Source organism: Engystomops pustulosus, chromosome 7, assembly GCF_040894005.1.
Source record: "Engystomops pustulosus chromosome 7, aEngPut4.maternal, whole genome shotgun sequence".
Lineage (NCBI taxonomy): Eukaryota > Metazoa > Chordata > Amphibia > Anura > Leptodactylidae > Engystomops > Engystomops pustulosus.
Genome location: NC_092417.1, coordinates 170,809,335 through 170,828,959, shown reverse-complemented (window position 1 = coordinate 170,828,959; position 19,625 = coordinate 170,809,335). Strand labels below are relative to the sequence as shown.

At 47.0% G+C, this 19,625-nt stretch overlaps 1 protein-coding gene across 8 annotated transcripts in view; it reads right to left on the bottom strand.

Moving 5' to 3' along the window:
- The window catches only part of ANO5 (anoctamin 5), a 60,921-nt gene that overhangs the window by 12,971 nt on the left and 28,325 nt on the right, over positions 1-19,625 (bottom strand). For 4 of the 8 annotated variants that reach the window (XM_072118940.1, XM_072118943.1, XM_072118944.1 and 1 more), the window contains 10 exons: positions 14,815-14,931; positions 12,170-12,238; positions 11,277-11,561; positions 10,033-10,146; positions 9,049-9,164; positions 8,790-8,924; positions 7,445-7,550; positions 7,306-7,366; positions 6,917-7,068; positions 2,141-2,221 (listed from right to left, as the gene is read on the bottom strand). In XM_072118940.1, the coding sequence (XP_071975041.1) occupies positions 2,141-2,221; positions 6,917-7,068; positions 7,306-7,366; positions 7,445-7,550; positions 8,790-8,924; positions 9,049-9,164; positions 10,033-10,146; positions 11,277-11,561; positions 12,170-12,238; positions 14,815-14,931 (1,236 nt within the window). Of the gene's footprint in view, positions 1-1,559; positions 1,635-2,140; positions 2,222-6,916; positions 7,069-7,305; positions 7,367-7,444; positions 7,551-8,789; positions 8,925-9,048; positions 9,165-10,032; positions 10,147-11,276; positions 11,562-12,169; positions 12,239-14,814; positions 14,932-17,533; positions 17,576-19,625 lie in introns of all 8 variants that reach the window. The other 4 variants (XM_072118938.1, XM_072118941.1, XM_072118939.1 and 1 more) reach the window with 3 other exon arrangements.

The following is a 19,625-nucleotide window of genomic DNA, read 5'->3' as shown; positions in this document are numbered from 1 at the left end:
TGTGTGTGTGTGGGGGTGGGGGTGGGGGGGGTTGTTATCCTCCTAATCCCTTGTTCTGGGCCATGTATGTGTTAGGCTGCGCCTTGGTGAGGAGACATGCACACTCTGCACATGTACAGGATCAGGAGAAACATCTTATGTGTACGACCGGCCTGACTGTTATGTGGTTATCATACAAGCTCACCCCAATTCATGGTCAGATCATCACCCCACAGACACCGGGATGTTTTGGGACCCAGGAGAAAGCATCTGGCAGCTCACCCTGGTGTAAGGTCTGAACTTACCTGATGATGTTGGTTATAGCTTCCTGCCAGCAGATGGCGCTATGTGGTGGCTCTTTTACCTGCTGTAGGGGCAATATTTGGGCAGAATAACTGGGACTGTACTAATAAATCTGATTTCTCACCTCCCACCAAGTTGAAAACCGAAAAACAAAACAAAAAAACACAAACTTTGCACCTGAAACGGATTTATCATGCCAGGTGTAAAAATAAAGATCAATTCCCCCCATATTTTTCATATATTTCCATAATGAGTACAGGCCGTCCCCGGGTTACGTACAAGATAGGGTCTGTAGGTTTGTTCTTAAGTTGAATTTGTATGTAAGCCGGAACTGTATATTTTATAATTGTAACCCCCAGACAGAACTTTTTTGGTCTCTGTGACAATTGGATTTTAAAAAAGTTGGATTGTCATAAGAACCAGGATTGATAATAAACCGTAATTGCAGACGCCTTTGGTAACTGTTACAGCTGATTATTGAAGCCTTAGGATAAAGTACAATAATTTAACAATATCCAGAGGTCCGTGTGTAACTAGGGGTCGTCTGTAAGTCGGGTGTTCTTAAGTAGGGGACTGCCTGTATACTAGTTATAGATACCCCACAGTGACTACTACAAGCCGGCACCATCTCCTCTTTTAAAAGAAATCTCCCATCAAAATCCATCAAGATAAACCAGGGACACAACTCATAGATCCAGGCACCGGGACTGTGGTATCTGCTTATATGTGTTATCCATGGCCTCCTTCCTTCTAAAATCAACTTTTAAAATGATTCTAAAGAACCTACGGGGCTCTGATAGGTATTACCAGAGCCCCTCTTTGCTGTAGCTTCACAGGCTGTTACACTGCTCAGGAGAACTCCCCCAGTCTCCAGGTTGATTGGAGACACAGAGGTGCTCTGGTAACGCCTGCAGGAACCCTTCGGGCTTTTAAAGTTGATTTTTAGAAGAAAGAAGTTTTCTCTGCACGGCGCCCCCTTGTCCATCTGGCTGTGCAAGGAATTGCAGCTATCTGAAAGAAAGAGCAGAATGCCAAATCCCCTGAGCTTCTAATATAGGACGTATAAGGACCTGGATCATGGACAACCCCTATGGATCTGACGCATTTAACCCGGGTCCCGAAAACATCCCTGCGGTTATCAACTTTTATTCATTTAGGACACAGAGAAGCGAGAAGAAGCAGACAGGGGTCCGCCGAAGGAAGGAAGAGACAATGAAGGATATAAATCACACCACAGACGGATGTTAAGAAAGTATTAGAGATCCAAAGATGCTCACCCAGAACAGCACCGTGGCTCCCGAGAAGCAGAACCGGGCCGCCTTACTAGTAATGGGCAAGTAAGGCTCCATCTCCTGAAACAGCAAAGCAAGCAAGGCCACGATTCACCATGGAGTAAAGACGCTCACACCCAAAATAAGGAGGAGATAAGAAGGAGGCAAATCAGAGCGGAGAGACCATCCTGCTCCTGGAGCGCGAGCGGCTCCGCTATACCAGGGATGCTAGGAGAACTAACGCCCCCCCCTCCCCAAACAGTAACATTTCTAGCACCAGATTATGTCTATAAAACATAGAATGTTCTGACCCATAAATGTTGCAAATGGAGAAGTAAACTGCAGCATCTGCTATAAAAGTATCGCTGCAGTGCTGTACCCAAATGCAGCCAGCAGGGGTCACTATAGCACCAACACCCATAGATTTAGGATCTTATGCTTATTCTATCCCTGGAACAAGATGGTTTCGGCCGCCCGTCTCTGCACCCCCACATCACCAGGCAGAACACCAGTCCGTTTTTGTAGCTGTGGTTAATGTTGGTTAGTTTCGGTACGGAGAGGCGGAGGTCCCGGTGTCGCCCCCTTACCCAGAACACAACGGACATCCAGCACAGGAACAGTTTCCCCAGGATGTTTACCGGACTGCGCTTTAGAACCAGTTCCATTTCCTACAAATGTAGAAAGGCTGAATGTGTAACAAACCAGAACACGGCATGAGAGACGGACCACCGGACACGGGAGAAAAAAAATACAGCAAGAGAGGGGCAGCCATCTTGGTGTGGGGACTCCTTAAAGGCAACTGCTCAGCAGATTTTATCCCAATAAACTACTCATTTTGTGAAATCTCAGCCATTCAAAAGAAAAAATCTCCTATAAAGTCATGTGACAATGAACAGTTCGCATTTTATGTCTTTATCTGCATGCACCTCCGGTTCTGTACATCACAGAACCACAGTCCTGATGTGACCTGAAAGATGAGATTCCCATCTTTACTATGACACCAGCACCATGTTTCTAGGCTCTACAGAACAGAAGAAAGGGCCATCTGAAGGAACAGTCACCCTGCAGCCTCTAAATATGACTCTTCTCTGCTCAGCGTCACATGACTTTGATGGAAGAATTTTTGTTTATAGGTAAACGGGGAAGATTTCACATAAATGACATTTCATCCCCTACGCAAGGGGGCTGGGAGTTTAAAGGTGTAAAATCTGGTGACAGGTTCCCTTTAAGCAAGCAATTACTTCCATCACAGGGAAAGTTGGGTGACAACCAGTACGGCTCATCATCCAGCTTTCTCAGACTCTTATATCTTCCCTTATATGCTATCTGTGCCTAGGAAAGCTGGGTAAAGAAGAATATCCTTACCCTTACTACTCAAATATGACGAATAAGAAGAATGAACATGGCCGACGCCATAGGTACCACGCAGCTTGTCACCCAACTTTCCCGTAAGCCGGTTGTGCAGTAATATCGCCCCTCAGGATTCTGGGCAAGATGGGTGACAATCTATTGGGATTGTAATGGAGGTCACTTTCCTTAGGCACATAACAACTGAGGACTAAGGATGGCTGCCCCCGTCATGTCAACAAGGACAGATACTAAATGGTTAATACGGTTATAATATGTGTGCAATTAAAATAGATTCCGGCCTTCGGTTACATTTCAATAAAACTGCGGATAAAAAGAAATAATGTTATTTACCAAACATCCCATAATATCATGAGAGGCAAAAATCCATAGGAACAAATAGGAGGAGGAGCCTATACCCATAATGCAGTGTCCCCCCTCAGTGATAGAGGAGACTATACCCATAATGCAGTGTCCCCCCTCAGTGATAGAGGAGACTATACCCATAATGCAGTGCTCCCCTCAGTGATAGAGGAGACTATACCCATAATGCAGTGCTCCCCCCAGTGATAGAGGAGACTATACCCATAATGCAGTGTCCCCCCTCAGTGATAGAGGAGGCTATACCCATAATGCAGTGTCCCCCCTCAGTGATAGAGGAGACTATACCCATAATGCAGTGCTCCCCTCAGTGATAGTGGAGACTATACCCATAATGCAGTGCTCCCCTCAGTGATAGAGGAGGCTATACCCATAATGCAGTGCTCCCCTCAGTGATAGAGGAGACTATACCCATAATGCAGTGCTCCCCTCAGTGATAGAGGAGGCTATACCCATAATGCAGTGTCCCCCCTCAGTGATAGAGGAGACTATACCCATAATGCAGTGCTCCCCTCAGTGATAGAGGAGGCTATACCCATAATGCAGTGTCCCCCCTCAGTGATAGAGGAGACTATACCCATAATGCAGTGTCCCCCCTCAGTGATAGAGGAGACTATACCCATAATGCAGTGTCCCCCCTCAGTGATAGAGGAGACTATACCCATAATGCAGTGTCCCCCCTCAGTGATAGAGGAGACTATACCCATAATGCAGTGTCCCCCCTCAGTGATAGAGGAGACTATACCCATAATGCAGTGCTCCCCTCAGTGATAGAGGAGACTATACCCATAATGCAGTGTCCCCCCTCAGTGATAGAGGAGGCTATACCCATAATGCAGTGCTCCCCTCAGTGATAGAGGAGACTATACCCATAATGCAGTGCTCCCCTCAGTGATAGAGGAGACTATACCCATAATGCAGTGTACCCCTCAGTGATAGAGGAGGCTATACCCATAATGCAGTGTCCCCCCTCAGTGATAGAGGAGACTATACCCATAATGCAGTGTCCCCCCTCAGTGATAGAGGAGGCTATACCCATAATGCAGTGTCCCCCCTCAGTGATAGAGGAGGCTATACCCATAATGCAGTGCTCCCCTCAGTGATAGAGGAGACTATACCCATAATGCAGTGCTACCCTCAGTGATAGAGGAGACTATACCCATAATGCAGTGTCCCCCCTCAGTGATAGAGGAGGCTATACCCATAATGCAGTGTCCCCCCTCAGTGATAGAGGAGACTATACCCATAATGCAGTGCTCCCCTCAGTGATAGAGGAGGCTATACCCATAATGCAGTGTCCCCCCTCAGTGATAGAGGAGACTATACCCATAATGCAGTGTCCCCCCTCAGTGATAGAGGAGACTATACCCATAATGCAGTGCTCCCCTCAGTGATAGAGGAGACTATACCCATAATGCAGTGTGTCCTCAGTGATAGAGGAGACTATACCCATAATGCAGTGCATCCATAGTGATAGAGGAGACTATACCCATAATGCAGTGTCCTCAGTGATAGAAGAGACTATACCCATAATGCAGTGCTCCCCCCAGTGATAGAGGAGGCCATACCCATAATGCAGTGTCCCCCCTCAGTGATAGAGGAGACTATACCCATTAATGCAGTGTCCCCCCTCAGTGATAGAGGAGGCTATACCCATAATGCAGTGCTCCCCTCAGTGATAGAGGAGGCTATACCCATAATGCAGTGTCCCCCCTCAGTGATAGAGGAGACTATACCCATAATGCAGTGTCCCCCCTCAGTGATAGAGGAGACTATACCCATAATGCAGTGCTCCCCTCAGTGATAGAGGAGGCTATACCCATAATGCAGTGTCCCCCCTCAGTGATAGAGGAGACTATACCCATAATGCAGTGCTCCCCTCAGTGATAGAGGAGACTATACCCATAATGCAGTGTCCCCCCTCAGTGATAGAGGAGACTATACCCATAATGCAGTGTCCCCCCTCAGTGATAGAGGAGACTATACCCATAATGCAGTGCTCCCCTCAGTGATAGAGGAGACTATACCCATAATGCAGTGTGTCCTCAGTGATAGAGGAGACTATACCCATAATACAGTGTCCCCCCTCAGTGATAGAGGAGACTATACCCATAATGCAGTGCGTCCATAGTGATAGAGGAGACTATACCCATAATGCAGTGTCCTCAGTGATAGAAGAGACTATACCCATAATGCAGTGCTCCCCCCTCAGTGATAGAGGAGACTATACCCATAATGCAGTGCTCCCCTCAGTGATAGAGGAGGCTATACCCATAATGCAGTGTCCCCCCTCAGTGATAGAGGAGACTATACCCATAATGCAGTGCTCCCCTCAGTGATAGAGGAGGCTATACCCATAATGCAGTGTCCCCCCTCAGTGATAGAGGAGACTATACCCATAATGCAGTGTCCCCCCTCAGTGATAGAGGAGACTATACCCATAATGCAGTGCTCCCCTCAGTGATAGAGGAGACTATACCCATAATGCAGTGTCCCCCCTCAGTGATAGAGGAGACTATACCCATAATGCAGTGCTCCCCTCAGTGATAGAGGAGGCTATACCCATAATGCAGTGTCCCCCCTCAGTGATAGAGGAGACTATACCCATAATGCAGTGTCCCCCCTCAGTGATAGAGGAGACTATACCCATAATGCAGTGCTCCCCTCAGTGATAGAGGAGACTATACCCATAATGCAGTGTGTCCTCAGTGATAGAGGAGACTATACCCATAATACAGTGTCCCCCCTCAGTGATAGAGGAGACTATACCCATAATGCAGTGCGTCCATAGTGATAGAGGAGACTATACCCATAATGCAGTGTCCTCAGTGATAGAAGAGACTATACCCATAATGCAGTGCTCCCCCCAGTGATAGAGGAGGCTATACCCATAATGCAGTGCTCCCCTCAGTGATAGAGGAGGCCATACCCATAATGCAGTGTCCCCCCTCAGTGATAGAGGAGACTATACCCATTAATGCAGTGTCCCCCTCAGTGATAGAGGAGGCTATACCCATAATGCAGTGCTCCCCTCAGTGATAGAGGAGGCTATACCCATAATGCACTAATACTGATTCATCTGGCCTGATGTTCCGTATGCCGTATTCCCAGTATTCCAGGAATTCTTCTAGTAACTGCCTATCCTTAGGATCGGTGATGTCAATCAGATGGGCAGGGGGTCTGACAAGGGGCGCACCCTCCCATCAGACTAGTACTGTGGTCTGTTCACCAGGCAGGGCGCCATACACTGGCTGTGCGCGTTACTGCAGCTCCAAAGCACCTACTTGAATGTGACTGAACGAACTTCACACAAGCGCCCGATGACGGTGATCCCTATTGCTCACCGATATTAAGGATAGACGATCCATTGAAGAAGCTCACTGAATACATGGAGATCGGGCCAGTAAGACCTATTGCCACAAGCAAGTTTTTGTATCCAACTTGCAAACTCACCGGAACGTCCAGCCCAAACACTCAACAATCGAAACAGAACCGGCAAGCTGAGTCCAGTTACAGTCGCTGAGCGTACGGGCTGGACGTTCCGCCAAGCACACGATGCGACTTGGACGCATCAAACTCGCTGGTGGACAATAGGCCTAACACATACATGATGCAGAGAAGACCTGGATCTTTACCTGGGTCACCGGGTTCTTCTTTTTATGGGTGCACTTGGCCTCATATTCGGGCCTCAGCTGAAGCTGCTGCTGTTCTTCCTCAAAGTCGACCAAGTCCCACTCGTACTCGAGCCGCGCCTGCCGCCGCTTCCAGAACTCCAGGAACAACGTCACTGCAAGGAGAGCGGGTCAGTCTCTCTACCGCAGCCGGGAACTCACAGCAAATGCTTTATAGTAACCTATATTACATGTAACCACTGACCATACACATTATCTGAGTGCAAGCTCTTCAGTCAACAGGTCTTCTGTGGTTACAATATTATAGATTATTCACCATTCTGCTTTCCCAGACTCCTGAATGGCACATTTGTAACTCCAGACAGATGTTATGTGGACATCCAGACACTTACCCCATATTCCCATGAAGATGGCAAAGAACAGGGTGGCCACGTTATCAAACAGGTGTGAATACTGCGGAGAGGAGAGAAGAGGGTGAGCACAGGGAGTCACATAGTGCACCCCATGTGCGGGGGAGGGGGAGAGACTTACCTGAGACGGCTCACAGGTGGAGTTTAACCTCCAGAAATTGCAGCGCTTGTCACACAGGGGGCACATGATGATCTGTCCGCCAATGTCATTATCACAGATCTCTTTACTATAGGAACAAAACAACATAATGATCATCACATATGGAGAGATGCAAAAATCTAAAGCTTTGGGGTCAGATTAACAAAACTTTAGAGGGGCTAAAAAATATGGATCATATTATAGAGGTCATTGATATTAGATCAGTGTGTGCGGGGGGGGGGGGGGAGGGATCACCACTAATCAGTGGTTTCTATGTATAGTGTCACACATTTTATAGTGGCTGTGCTCGGTATTGCAGCTCGTCCCTATTGACTTTAGTGAAACAAAGGTGAAGACTGGGAAGTGGAGCTGCAGGTGTTAGTAGGGAACTAGGTAGAAGTCTTCCATCTTTCCATTAAAAACACATGTACCTCTAAAATGCTAATTTTGCAGTGATTCACTTACACTACTGTAACTCCCTACTAATCATCTTCCACTGACTAAACTCTCTCCTCTACAATCCATTCCTAGTGCAGCAGCCAGGCTCGTCTTTCAGACCAAACGCTACATGGATGCCTCCAGTCTGTGCCACTCACTGCACTGGCTGCCTGTCTCCTTCAGAATTCAGTTTAAAATAATCACCCTCATCCACAAAGCTCTGCACAATGCTGCAAAAATTGTTATTATTATTAAGTAAGTTCACCTGCACATGATGTATGACCAGCAGAGGGCATGGTGTATAGGGACCTTTACTGCTTTTAGAACATCCATTATTTAGATACCCATAGGCTGACAAGCATTTGGTCCCAATCCTAACACACACACAGCTGCAGGGCTGTTACAGTGTATTACAACCATCTATTGCAATACACCCAGCACTTGTAGCCTCAGATTGTGAACAATGAATGCTTACTATTTCTAAACAGCAAAGATCTGAGAATGGAACCTGAGTGTTGCACAATACATTAAGGACATTTTCATAAACTTTTTTAAGGTGCTTTCGGTAAATGAGACGCTATGAGGGGTTGTTCACACACGTCAGGGTTGTTTGCACTCCTCCGATTCATCCGAATGGGGCTGTGGGTGACCACTGCTGCAGATCATGCGGGGAATGGATTGTTAGTTGTAACATTCCGCTACACGTGACTGAACCCAAACTCAAGGTTCTGTTCCCTGATAGAGGGTTCTGTACACTCCGACTTTCAGAAGGGACCCGCCCCTTTAAGAGTCCTATGTGATTTGATAAGGATATGGACAGTAGTTGTTTGGTTTATGAATAAAAACCCGATCTCCCCAGAACCAATCCTCCGGGTCTCTGTAATCTTACCTACTGATGCTCTCATCCATTGTTATCCATCCGTACAGGAAGCAAAAGAAACCAACAATAGCAGCAAAAAATAACATTTCCGTGTAGAAGCCGAGCCAAGCAAAGTAGATGCCGATCTTCTCCCCGTAATATTTCCTGGAGGTACAAATAAACCACGGTCAGGGGGAAGCGTTAAAGTTTGGTCACATCTTATAAAGCCGAGGCTTATCCACCTGACACTTCCAAACGTGGACGAATCCGGCCGTTCTCCAGCACTTACCTGATCAGATCGAGCGGCTGCTCCTTGTAAAACTTCCCAAACCGGGCCCAGTGCTTGTACAACGTGTAGCGCTCGCTCTCACACTTCCCATCCATAGATAACTTCCAGTACTGACACTGTGGAGGAGAAACGGGTCAGTTTATGGCCACATTGAGAGCACGTTTTATAAGTGTAAACGCACACTTGCAAGGGTATTGAAGGGTAATGAAGGGGGTACCAGAGCCCCTCTGTGTGGCAGTTTCACAGGCTGTTACACCGTCTTCCCCTCCCATCACACCACCCCCCCGTCTCATGTGATTTCACACAGGGGAAAGTGCTCCTGTACAGTGTAACAGTCTGTGAAGCTACTGCACAGAGGGGCTCTGGTAACAGCACCCAGAGCCCTTCTGACTCATCAGCATAATTATAAAAGGTGATTTTAGAAGGGAGGAGGCCACGAATAACAAATATAAGAAGATACCAAAGTCCCGGTACCTGGATCTGTAAGTAATGTCCCTGGTTTATCATGATGGATTTTTATGGGAGATTTCCTCTAAGGACTTAAAGGGGTTGTCCACTTTCAGCAAATATTTGATATGGTTTGTGTAAGGAAAAGTTATACAATTTTCCTATATACTTTCTGTATCAATTCCTCACCGTTTTCTAGATCTCGGCTTGCTGTTCTGCTATGGACAGAAATCTGTGAAATTGTATAACTTTTCCTTACACAAACCATATCAAATATTTGCTGAAAGTGGACGACCCCTTTAAGGACTCATGAATTGAACATTGTGCAGGGGACTCAGACTTCTACCTGCCTGCAGGACTACTACCCCACACAGTCCTCAGGTTTCCTGCACAGGGCAGTAGTCCTTCGAAGACCCTCCCTGCACAGGGTCAGATCCATGAAAAGCGACGGTCACGTGGTCCGTATTTGCACAATATTCCGCCTGGAGGACGGCGCCGGATCCTACATATACAGTTCATTTCTAGCTCATCACTTACATCGTGGAGCGGGAAGGCGGATGTGTACGTCCCGTTGCTCAACAGCCTCTTCACGCCAAACTTTCTCTTCTCTTCCCCGACTCCGTAGGGGCAGCGGGAGAGGATGTAATAGACCTGAAATGGGAAAAAAAAAATCAATCAATAATAATGAATTATAAAGTGGAGGAGATGTGTATACAGGAGACTGACACTTAGCTGGGATTTAAAGGCACCGTCCACATAAAGCTGCAGGGGCTCCATCAGTGGCATGTGCTATAGGAGGTTCAGAAACTTTCCTGTGCTAATGGGCTCCCAAGAGTAAATGTAGGTCCCAGCAATCAGAAAAATTAGTGCGTGTAACAAGACGTTCCAAATTACTCTGGGACTTGTCCTCACACTGCTGTGCTCTTAGTTCTCCGAATTGGGCTGCACTACAACCCTCCTCCTCAGAGTAAAGTCTTTAGCCGTGTCTGCTACAATCATACAGCAGTCACTCAGAGCACAGGGGTAAGCTGTGGAGTCGTTTAGTTCACAGAACTTAGAGCGCAGCAGTGTGAGGACAACCCCCTCTGTTTACGCAGAGAAGTTACAATCCTGGAAGATAGACACATTTTTACAGTCCGTCTGCTACTAACAACACGCGCAAAGATGGGATCTGTCTCCGGCGAGATGTGTAATAAAAACAACGGCTGCAGAGAGCACAGAAGTGTGAGGTGTCCAGTTTTATCCTGGAATAGAAATCCATATTTCACAGCCCTGCTGCCACTCTCATATACAAATGTATGATTATACATCTCTCCACGGAGAATACCTAACACTGACTGCAGAAAGCACAGAGCACAGCAGTGTGAGGACACTCCCACAATGCACTGTGATAGGCTAAAATCCTGGAATAGATATCCATATATCACAGTCCTGCTGCTACTAGCAACATACACAGCCATATGATTACACATCTCTCCAGAGACAATACGTAAGACAGGCTGCAGAGAAAACAGAGCACAGCAGTGTAAGGACACGACCACTGTGCTACAATCCTGGAACGTAAATCCATATTTCACAGTCCTGCTGCTAATAACAGCATACAAAAAGGTCGGATTACACATCCCACCAGGGATGCTGACACATTCCCTTTAATAGTCAAGGACATTCCTACCCAGAACTGGTGTCAGTGTTATACAGTAACATTTTTGGGTCACTAATGGACCTGGCTGGGGGGTTGAAGGGTGGAGATGGATAGACCATGCCTGGGAGACTAGACTTACTATCCTGTTCCTGGTGGCCGGGGAGAAGAACTTGCTCTGGTCTTCTATCTTGAACAGCTCCTGCTTCTGCTTGTTGAAGGGAGCGGTGAAATAATCGTCTTCTGGGTTCATGACGTTATACGGAAGTTTGAAGATCCGAATCAACCAGTGGAGAGGATTGTCCGCCTTCGCTTCCATATCATTGGACCTTATGGGCATCTTCAGATTCAGCACCTCGGCGTAGGTGCACAGGACCTCCCAGGGAGCGTGGATCTTCAAAAAGTAGATTTTTCCACTTTCAGATTCCTGGAATAGAAATATGGATATTCAGAATTACGGATCACTGGAGGCAGAAGTGTGGGAAGAACTCGATCCAAGAGGTGTTGGTAGGACTATGGTAATGGAATTGTAGAATATCTCATGGTTCTGGGATCCCACATCTAGCTCCTCCAAATTAATGGTTCTTATAGGAAATCAACCATCGGAATCCATCCTGATAAACCAGGGACATTACTCATAGATCCGGGCACCGGGACTGTGGGAATCTTCTTATACATGTTATTCATGGCCATTCCTTCTAAAAATCAACTTTTAAAACTATGCTAATGAGCCAGAAGGGCTCTGCAGGGGTGCCCATCCAAACTCCAGCTTCATTGGCTGTTATACTGTCTTCCCCTTTCTGCTCCTTCAGCACTCTTCCCCCTTACTCTGCTTGATGTAATCTCACACAGTGGGAGAGGGAAGTGCTCCTGCACAGTGTAACAGCCTGTGAAGCTACAGTAAAGAGGGGCTTTGGTCATGCTCCCCCCACCCAAAGCCCTTCTGGCTTATTAGCATAATTTCAAAAGTTGAAGTTAGAAGGAAGGAAGCCATTGTGACCTCCCCGGGACACCATATCTTTGGCTTCCACTCACCTTCTTGTCTTCGGTTTCCAGCTCCAGTCCCGCTTTCTGCAGGTTCATTTCAAATTCTCGTCTTCTGTCCTGGAAAGAAACAAATTGTAAATCTTAAAGGGGTTGTCTGGGACCTGTCTGGCCTGCAATCTGAATGTCCATAACACGTGAGCGGCGCAGTAGGGACGTCCAAGCAATAGAGAGAGTACAGACAATCTATGCTGAGGCTCCGCATAGTAACTAATTGTCATGTTTCCTGTGTGGTGCAATGTATAGAGCGCCACCTTGTGGTTACTGTTGGAAGGGAAAATTCAGAGGCTACATAATCTGATGACTAATCAGTCTGGTCCTGCCAGGATTTATTAGAATCAATAGGTATAAACCCAGTGTACACAGACCCCGCAGGTCACGCTGCCACTATAGGTCACGTAGATAAGGACACAACTGCGGAGCAGCCAATCTGGGGACCCAGCACTGGCCACAGGAAGGTCCCACCCTGCTGCACCCTGATAACCTACTGCCGCAGGAAACCAACATCAGTCACCAGACAGCGACATGTAAACAGGTCATAAATAATACCGCCATATCTCACACTGCCACAGAAAATGAATGGGCAGTACATGACTGACCTGCTGCTCCTGTTCTCACCATTTGTGGGGGTCTTGGTGTAGGGACCCTCACTGATCAGAAGGTTATCCTCTATGCTATCTGTGGTGGTCTCTGTGTACCCTCACTGATCAAAAGGTTATCCTCTATGCTGTCTGTGCGGGTCTCCGTGTACCCTCACTGACCAGAAGGTTATCCTCTATGCTATCTGTGGGGTCTCGGTGTAGGGCCCCTCACTGACCAGAAGGTTATCCTCTATGCTATCTGTGGGGTCTCGGTGTAGGGCTCCTCACTGATCAGAAGGTTATCCTCTATGCTATCTGTGGGGTCTCGGTGTAGGGCCCCTCACTGATCAGAAGGTTATCCTCTATGCTATCTGTGGGGGTCTTGTGTACCCTCACTGATCAGGAGGTTATCCTCTATGCCATCTGTGGGGGTCTCTGTATTTAGACCCTCACTGATCAGAAGGTTATCCTCTATGCTATCTGTGGGGTCTCCGTGTACCCTCACTGACCAGAAGGTTATCCTCTATGCTATCTGTGGGGTCTCGGTGTAGGGCCCCTCACTGACCAGAAGGTTATCCTCTATGCTATCTGTGGGGTCTCGGTGTAGGGCTCCTCACTGATCAGAAGGTTATCCTCTATGCTATCTGTGGGGTCTCGGTGTAGGGCCCCTCACTGATCAGAAGGTTATCCTCTATGCTATCTGTGGGGGTCTTGTGTACCCTCACTGATCAGGAGGTTATCCTCTATGCCATCTGTGGGGGTCTCTGTATTTAGACCCTCACTGATCAGAAGGTTATCCTCTATGCTATCTGTGGGGGTCTCGGTGTACTCTCACAGATCCTCTATGCTGTGGATAAAGAATCCTGTTTAATTGGAGTACACTTCTTTTAACATAGACATTTGATACAAATCGTCATCTCTGAGTATACAGCGTCTATGCAGACCTATATGTCACCTTGGTAACAGACTACATACAAATACGATGTAGTCTGGTTACGCTGTTGACTCAGGTGTCATTGCTCCTTTTTCTCCACCAGATCTTAGTGATGATTCAATGTAAACCTTGTACTCGAATCTGAACTCTTGGCTGTCGCAGCGGCTCCTGGCGTCCGTCCCAGTAAAAGCTGATTCACTTATAAACTTTGCTACGATTACATAAACACACAGTCACACTACAGAGTCACACTACTCAAAAATAAACCCGAGGATACAATGTATCCAACGCAGAACACAGGAGACGGTTCCCTGTAGCCCGAGGCTTAGATACAATCCTAATCGTGAGGTTGTCAGAGCTTCTTTATAAGGCAGGCGCCCGTGTATCCCTCAGGAGAGGAGAATAGGAAACGCTTAGTTCTGCTCTATGGAGCGGATTAGGAAAACAGCGCCACACTTGTCAATGGGTCTGGTCAGGTATTGCAGGTCAACTCGATTAGAGCAAACTAAACTGAGGAGAGGAGAGCGGGCGCTGCTGCGGCGGCGGCGGAGGAGAAGAGCGGGCGCTGCTGCGGCGGCGGAGGAGGAGAAGAGTGGGCGCTGCTGCGGCGGCGGAGGAGGAGAAGAGCGGGCGCTGCTGCGGCGGCAGAGGAGGAGAAGAGCGGGCGCTGCGGCGGCGGCGGAGAGCGGGCGCTGCGGCGGAGGAGGAGAGCGGGCGCTGTGGCGGAGAGCGGGCGCTGCGGTAGCGGAGGAGGAGAGCGGGCGCTGCTGCGGCGGCGGCGGAGGAGAGCGGGCGCTGCGGTGCAGGAGACCATAAAGTGAATGGATCATACAGATCACTCACAGTCGGGCCCTGTAGGCACATTGATCCTGGGAGCCGCCCTGCTCTGCCGTTACGCAGTGTGGCACCCGGCCAAGGCCGAGCACTAAGTGACTGTGATGGATGGAGTGAAATCAGAGCCGATCAGGGATTGTGTATTAGTATCAGGAATGTCCTAGACTAGAATATAAAACCTATAAAGACCAGAAAGCTGCACCCCAAGAGGGTAACTCTCACCCTGTGTGTCCACGATCTCATTGGGCGAGGACCTAAACTACAAGACACGTGTGCTTTTTACTTACGGATTTCTTGCGGTCCACTTCTTTGTTCGGGTCGTCGACGTAAGACAGGACAAAGTCGATTCTCCGGATGCCATCGCAGAAGAAGACGGAATCTTTACTCTGGAGATTCTTATCTATCTGTGGACATAAAAGGGACGGTTACAGGATGGAAGGAGAGGGGGGGGGGTACAGCGGGAGATCTTCACTCAGGGAACTGCTATAGCACTGCAAGGGAACAAGAAAGGGTTAAAAGCTACTGTATACAGAGGTGCATGCAAAACCCAGCACGACATACACACTAAATATATATAGTATAAGCACAAGGAAGGTATATAGGGTAATGGAAGTTTATTTCACTGGTGTAATACTGTGGGGGTCTTAATGGGGAGCACCACAGCTGCAAACTCCATAGATAAAGCCCCTAACCAAAGCACTAAAGAACAAGTGATGAGTATTTTAGTATTAAAATGAGCTCCGAAGCTTGGGAGCGAACCCAGGGCAGATTTACTGTAGGTCAATGGGAGTTGTACACATTTGCATACAGTGAGCTCCCCCTAGTGGTGACTGCAGGCATGTAAATAGGCATGCTTATACTGGATATCTATCACATCTGCAGGATACTAATAAATGCCTGCCCAGGGCTGGGGGGTCTCCAAGCCTCATACTCTCTTTGTACTCTTATTTAGCCGTACATGTGGGACCGCCAACTACAAGAAGAATGAACGTTGAGAAGAAGGGGGGGCCCTTATTAACAAAACGTTCTCTGGTAACAGGTACCTTGTCCAGTACACGACAACCCCCCCCTTCATCTATAGATTATGTGACCTAAAACGCCAAAAATTTTCTTAAAGAAGCTGAATTCCTGATTCCTACAACTATTATAATATGGCATTTCTTAGTTGTGGTGCTGCACTGTCCCTCGTAAAGACTTTTCAGAACAAAAGCACAACCTGGAGGCGTGTTCCGGTGGGAGTGGCTGACTACGACTGCAAGGCCACACCCATCTGACAACAAAAATGGTAAACGCCCACTTGTCAGTTTCTTGTAGGAGGAATAACAGGGAAAAAAAAAAAAAACACAATGTAAAGATTTATAAAAAGATGTTCATAGGGAATTTCATTCATCGGGATCTTCGCTGTAGACGAGTTATGGCTGCGCTGTCATTCATGAATTTTTAATATTCACTGCAGGGACCCGGGATCACCCGTGACATATAATCCCAGTATACACCAGGAGCTGGCGGAGACCCAACACCTCGGGCCGGCACCTCCAGAGAGGTAAATAACGCGCTGCCTGATAAGTTATTAGCGAGGAGCCGCGCCAAAGGAGCAGCCACACGTCATAGAAGAGTCAACATATCCACCCAAAAACCAGTCACCCTGCCCAGGCCTGACCCAAACTTCCCAGCACCGGGGCCAAGTAACTGGTGGAAGCTTTACACCTCAGTCATAGAGGAGACGCGTCCACAATGTAACGTCTGTTCTATTAGAAATGAATGACAGGAGGCTCGTCTGCAGAGTTTCAGATTCACCTCCACTTAAAGGCGGAGATCATGTGATTAGAGTCATGTGATCTGCCTTAAAGGGGGGTTCCCTACTTTGTGATCAGCTTGTAACAAGTAAGGATCATCTAAAGTATCCGTCACCAGGAAGTGTTCACTTACACTGCAGCGCCTCCGCAGGGGAACTGACATATTACACATTGTCCATCAGAAAGTAGATGATATTTTTGCTGCTTTTGGGAGTCACATGCACTTTATGGCGGCACTCAGCACAGCAAATGTGTTTAAAGGGGATGTCCCGGAAAAGTAACTTACATGTAACCCTCTGCCATTGGGTGACCAAATTTATCTCTGTGTGAGGGTCACCTTATTCATAGGGGGGAGATCAATCCTCAGTTTTTCATATTAGTCCCAGCATAGGGACTTTTAGGGAGGAGTTTCCTTTGTGGGACAATCCCTTTAAAGATTCATAACACACATTTCTCACACAGTATAATGCAAAGTTGTCTGAAATGCTTTGAGTTTTATTTCACCGCCGACATATCTCTGCTTGCTGTCAGTCCGGTGCACTGCTGTCCAATGATAAACTGCAGCAGGGCCGTATTTATTTTAACAGCAAGCAGAGATCTTGAAAACGAGGGGCACAGAATTGGGCAGATGAATGTGTAACGAGTGGCATCGTAAAGAGCACTTTACATTATGCATCAATTAAAGGGAGAGTCTGGTAAATTAAATATTTAAAGGGGTTGCCGCCCCTTTAAGTATACTACCTGTACCATATCGCATGCAACAACCAGACCATGCAGGTCAGAGAGTTTAAAGGCCATGTTGTACTCTTCTCTTATGACATGCATTTGTAAACAAGTAAGTGACCCCCGAAATCTAGGGCTGGAATGGAGGTATTCAAGAACATTACCTAAAATACTGTCAGAGTTCTGTTTTTCTGACACAAAGCACCAAATCTCCCGCTTCCCTTCACACAGCCACAATGTTATATGATAAAATACTGGTTTCCTGCAGCCACCACTAGGGGGAGCTCATTGTATACAGATGTATACAGCGACACCACAACTCAATACAGGGAATTTGGTGCTTTGTACCAGCAAAGTAGATGTACATAGAGACCAATCTGATCAGGATCATGGACCCGAACAAACAGAACAAGGTTAGTAGTCGCTGATCACACGTCTAGTCCGCACACTTCATCCACTAACACAAGCAGTAGCTTTATGCCTTTACCCGCAGGCGCCTCTTGAGGAACAGGCCGTGCTTGTGCCATTTCTGTGGAGCAATTAGCAGACATTTCAGAAGTTGCATCTTTTAAGCAACACAACAAAAGATTTTCAACCATACTTTCCAAGGATCCAAGCGGTGGTTATCAAATTTTCATGAGATGGGGGCTCATAGATATGAAATTAAAAAGACATAAATAAAATGGTAAAGTCTTGAGGACTGGTAGACCTGGATACAGCGAGGGGGCAGGAGAAATAACATCTAGTAAAATAGAATATGAAATAAAAAAGTTGTAAAAAAAAATAAAATAAATTAATTATAAAATAATATAATATTATTATATTTAATAATAATTATTATTATACCAGCACGGTTTGTTTTTGTCCCTGGAGAGATGTGTAACGACACCTTTGTGTATATTGTTAGTAGCAGCAGGAAAATATAAAATATGGATATATATTCCAGGATTGTAGCTGAACCAGGTGGGCTGGAGGCGTGTCCTCACACTGCTGTGCTCTCCGCAGACAGCATTAGTGTTTGTCACCGGAGAGATATGTAATCATGCCTTTCTGTAAGTTGTTAGTAGCAGCAGGACTGTGAAATCTGGATTTGTATTCCAGGATTGTAGCCTCTCCAAGTGCACTGGGGGTGTGTCCTCACACTGCTGTGCAAATCCCATCGCTCCCAAGTGATTGGGAAAGCTGAATCTGGCTTCTGCTGGAATCCTACAGCAATCACTTGGAGCGAGGAGACTTGTACAGCTGTTCAGTGCAGAGAGCACAGCAGTGTGAGGACACGTCTCCAGCGCACTTGTAGAAGCTACATTCCTGGAATTTAAATCCATGTTTTGCAGTGCCGCTACTAACAACATGCACAAAGGTCTGATTACACATCTCTCCGGGGACAATACCTAACACTGGCTGCAGAGAGCACAGAGCACAGCAGTGTGAGGACACGGCTCCAGTTCATTTGTAGAAGAGAATCCCGAAATATAAATCCATATATCACAGTTCTGCTGCTACTAACAACATACACAAAGGTCTGATTACACATCTCTCCGGGGACAATACCTGACACTGGCTGCAGAGAGCACAGAGCACAGCAGTGTGAGGACACGGCTCCAGTTCACTTGTAGAAGAGTTAATCCTGAACTATAAATCCTTATGTCACAGTTCTGCTGCTACTAACAACATACACAAAGATCTGATTACACATCTCTCCGGGAACTATACAAAACATTGGCTGCAGTTTTACGTGGTCACAGCCACTGACATAACGCCAGTCTGAACACTCCCTTATTGTTCACCCAGACCCTTCCTGTTTATATCTGTGACCGCTCTGCATTTACAAGCCAGAACTCGCTGAGATATCAGAGACCTGAGCGAGGATTCCAGCATTCCAGGAATAGCGACTCTCAAAATTACTAAGATATGACGTGGCTAAGGGGGTCCGGGGGTCTGGTGCCAGAACAACCAATTGGACATATACATAGTATCCAAGAGGTGTCATCTACTAACTAACTAGTAACTCAACTGTGATGACTAGAGGTGATCACTCCTGCAAAACTACAACTCCCATCATGCCCTGGGCTTTGTAACAGCTGGAGAGACCCTGGTCTGGATCCTGACTCCTACAGCGGCAGAGACAAGTCTCCTAGGGTCACAGATCCTGACTAGGATCCCCCCCTGCCCTGACATCTGTAGAGTTATCCTTCCTGCTGATTCAACCTTAAAACGACCCCATCACCATATTAAACTACTACCCCCCTAAGGTAGAGGATGAAACATCCTTTCTAAAATTCCCTCTTTTAGGTGACATCTCGTGCATTTACCCATTTAAAAAAAAAAATCTCCTTTCCTTCAAAGTTAGGTGACAACGAGCAGAGAAGAGTCATATTTAACTTAAGAGGAGTCAAGTTTAGAGGCTGCAGGGGGAGAGTCACTTTAGAAGCCCCTATCTTCTGTACTATAGTAGCTAGAAACATGATCCTGGTGTCATATTAAAGACAACATTCTCATCTTTCAGATTGCTTTGGGCAGTCAAAGACATAGGTGGGAGTGCGAGCTGCAGATACCATTTACCTACCCGCTGCATCACT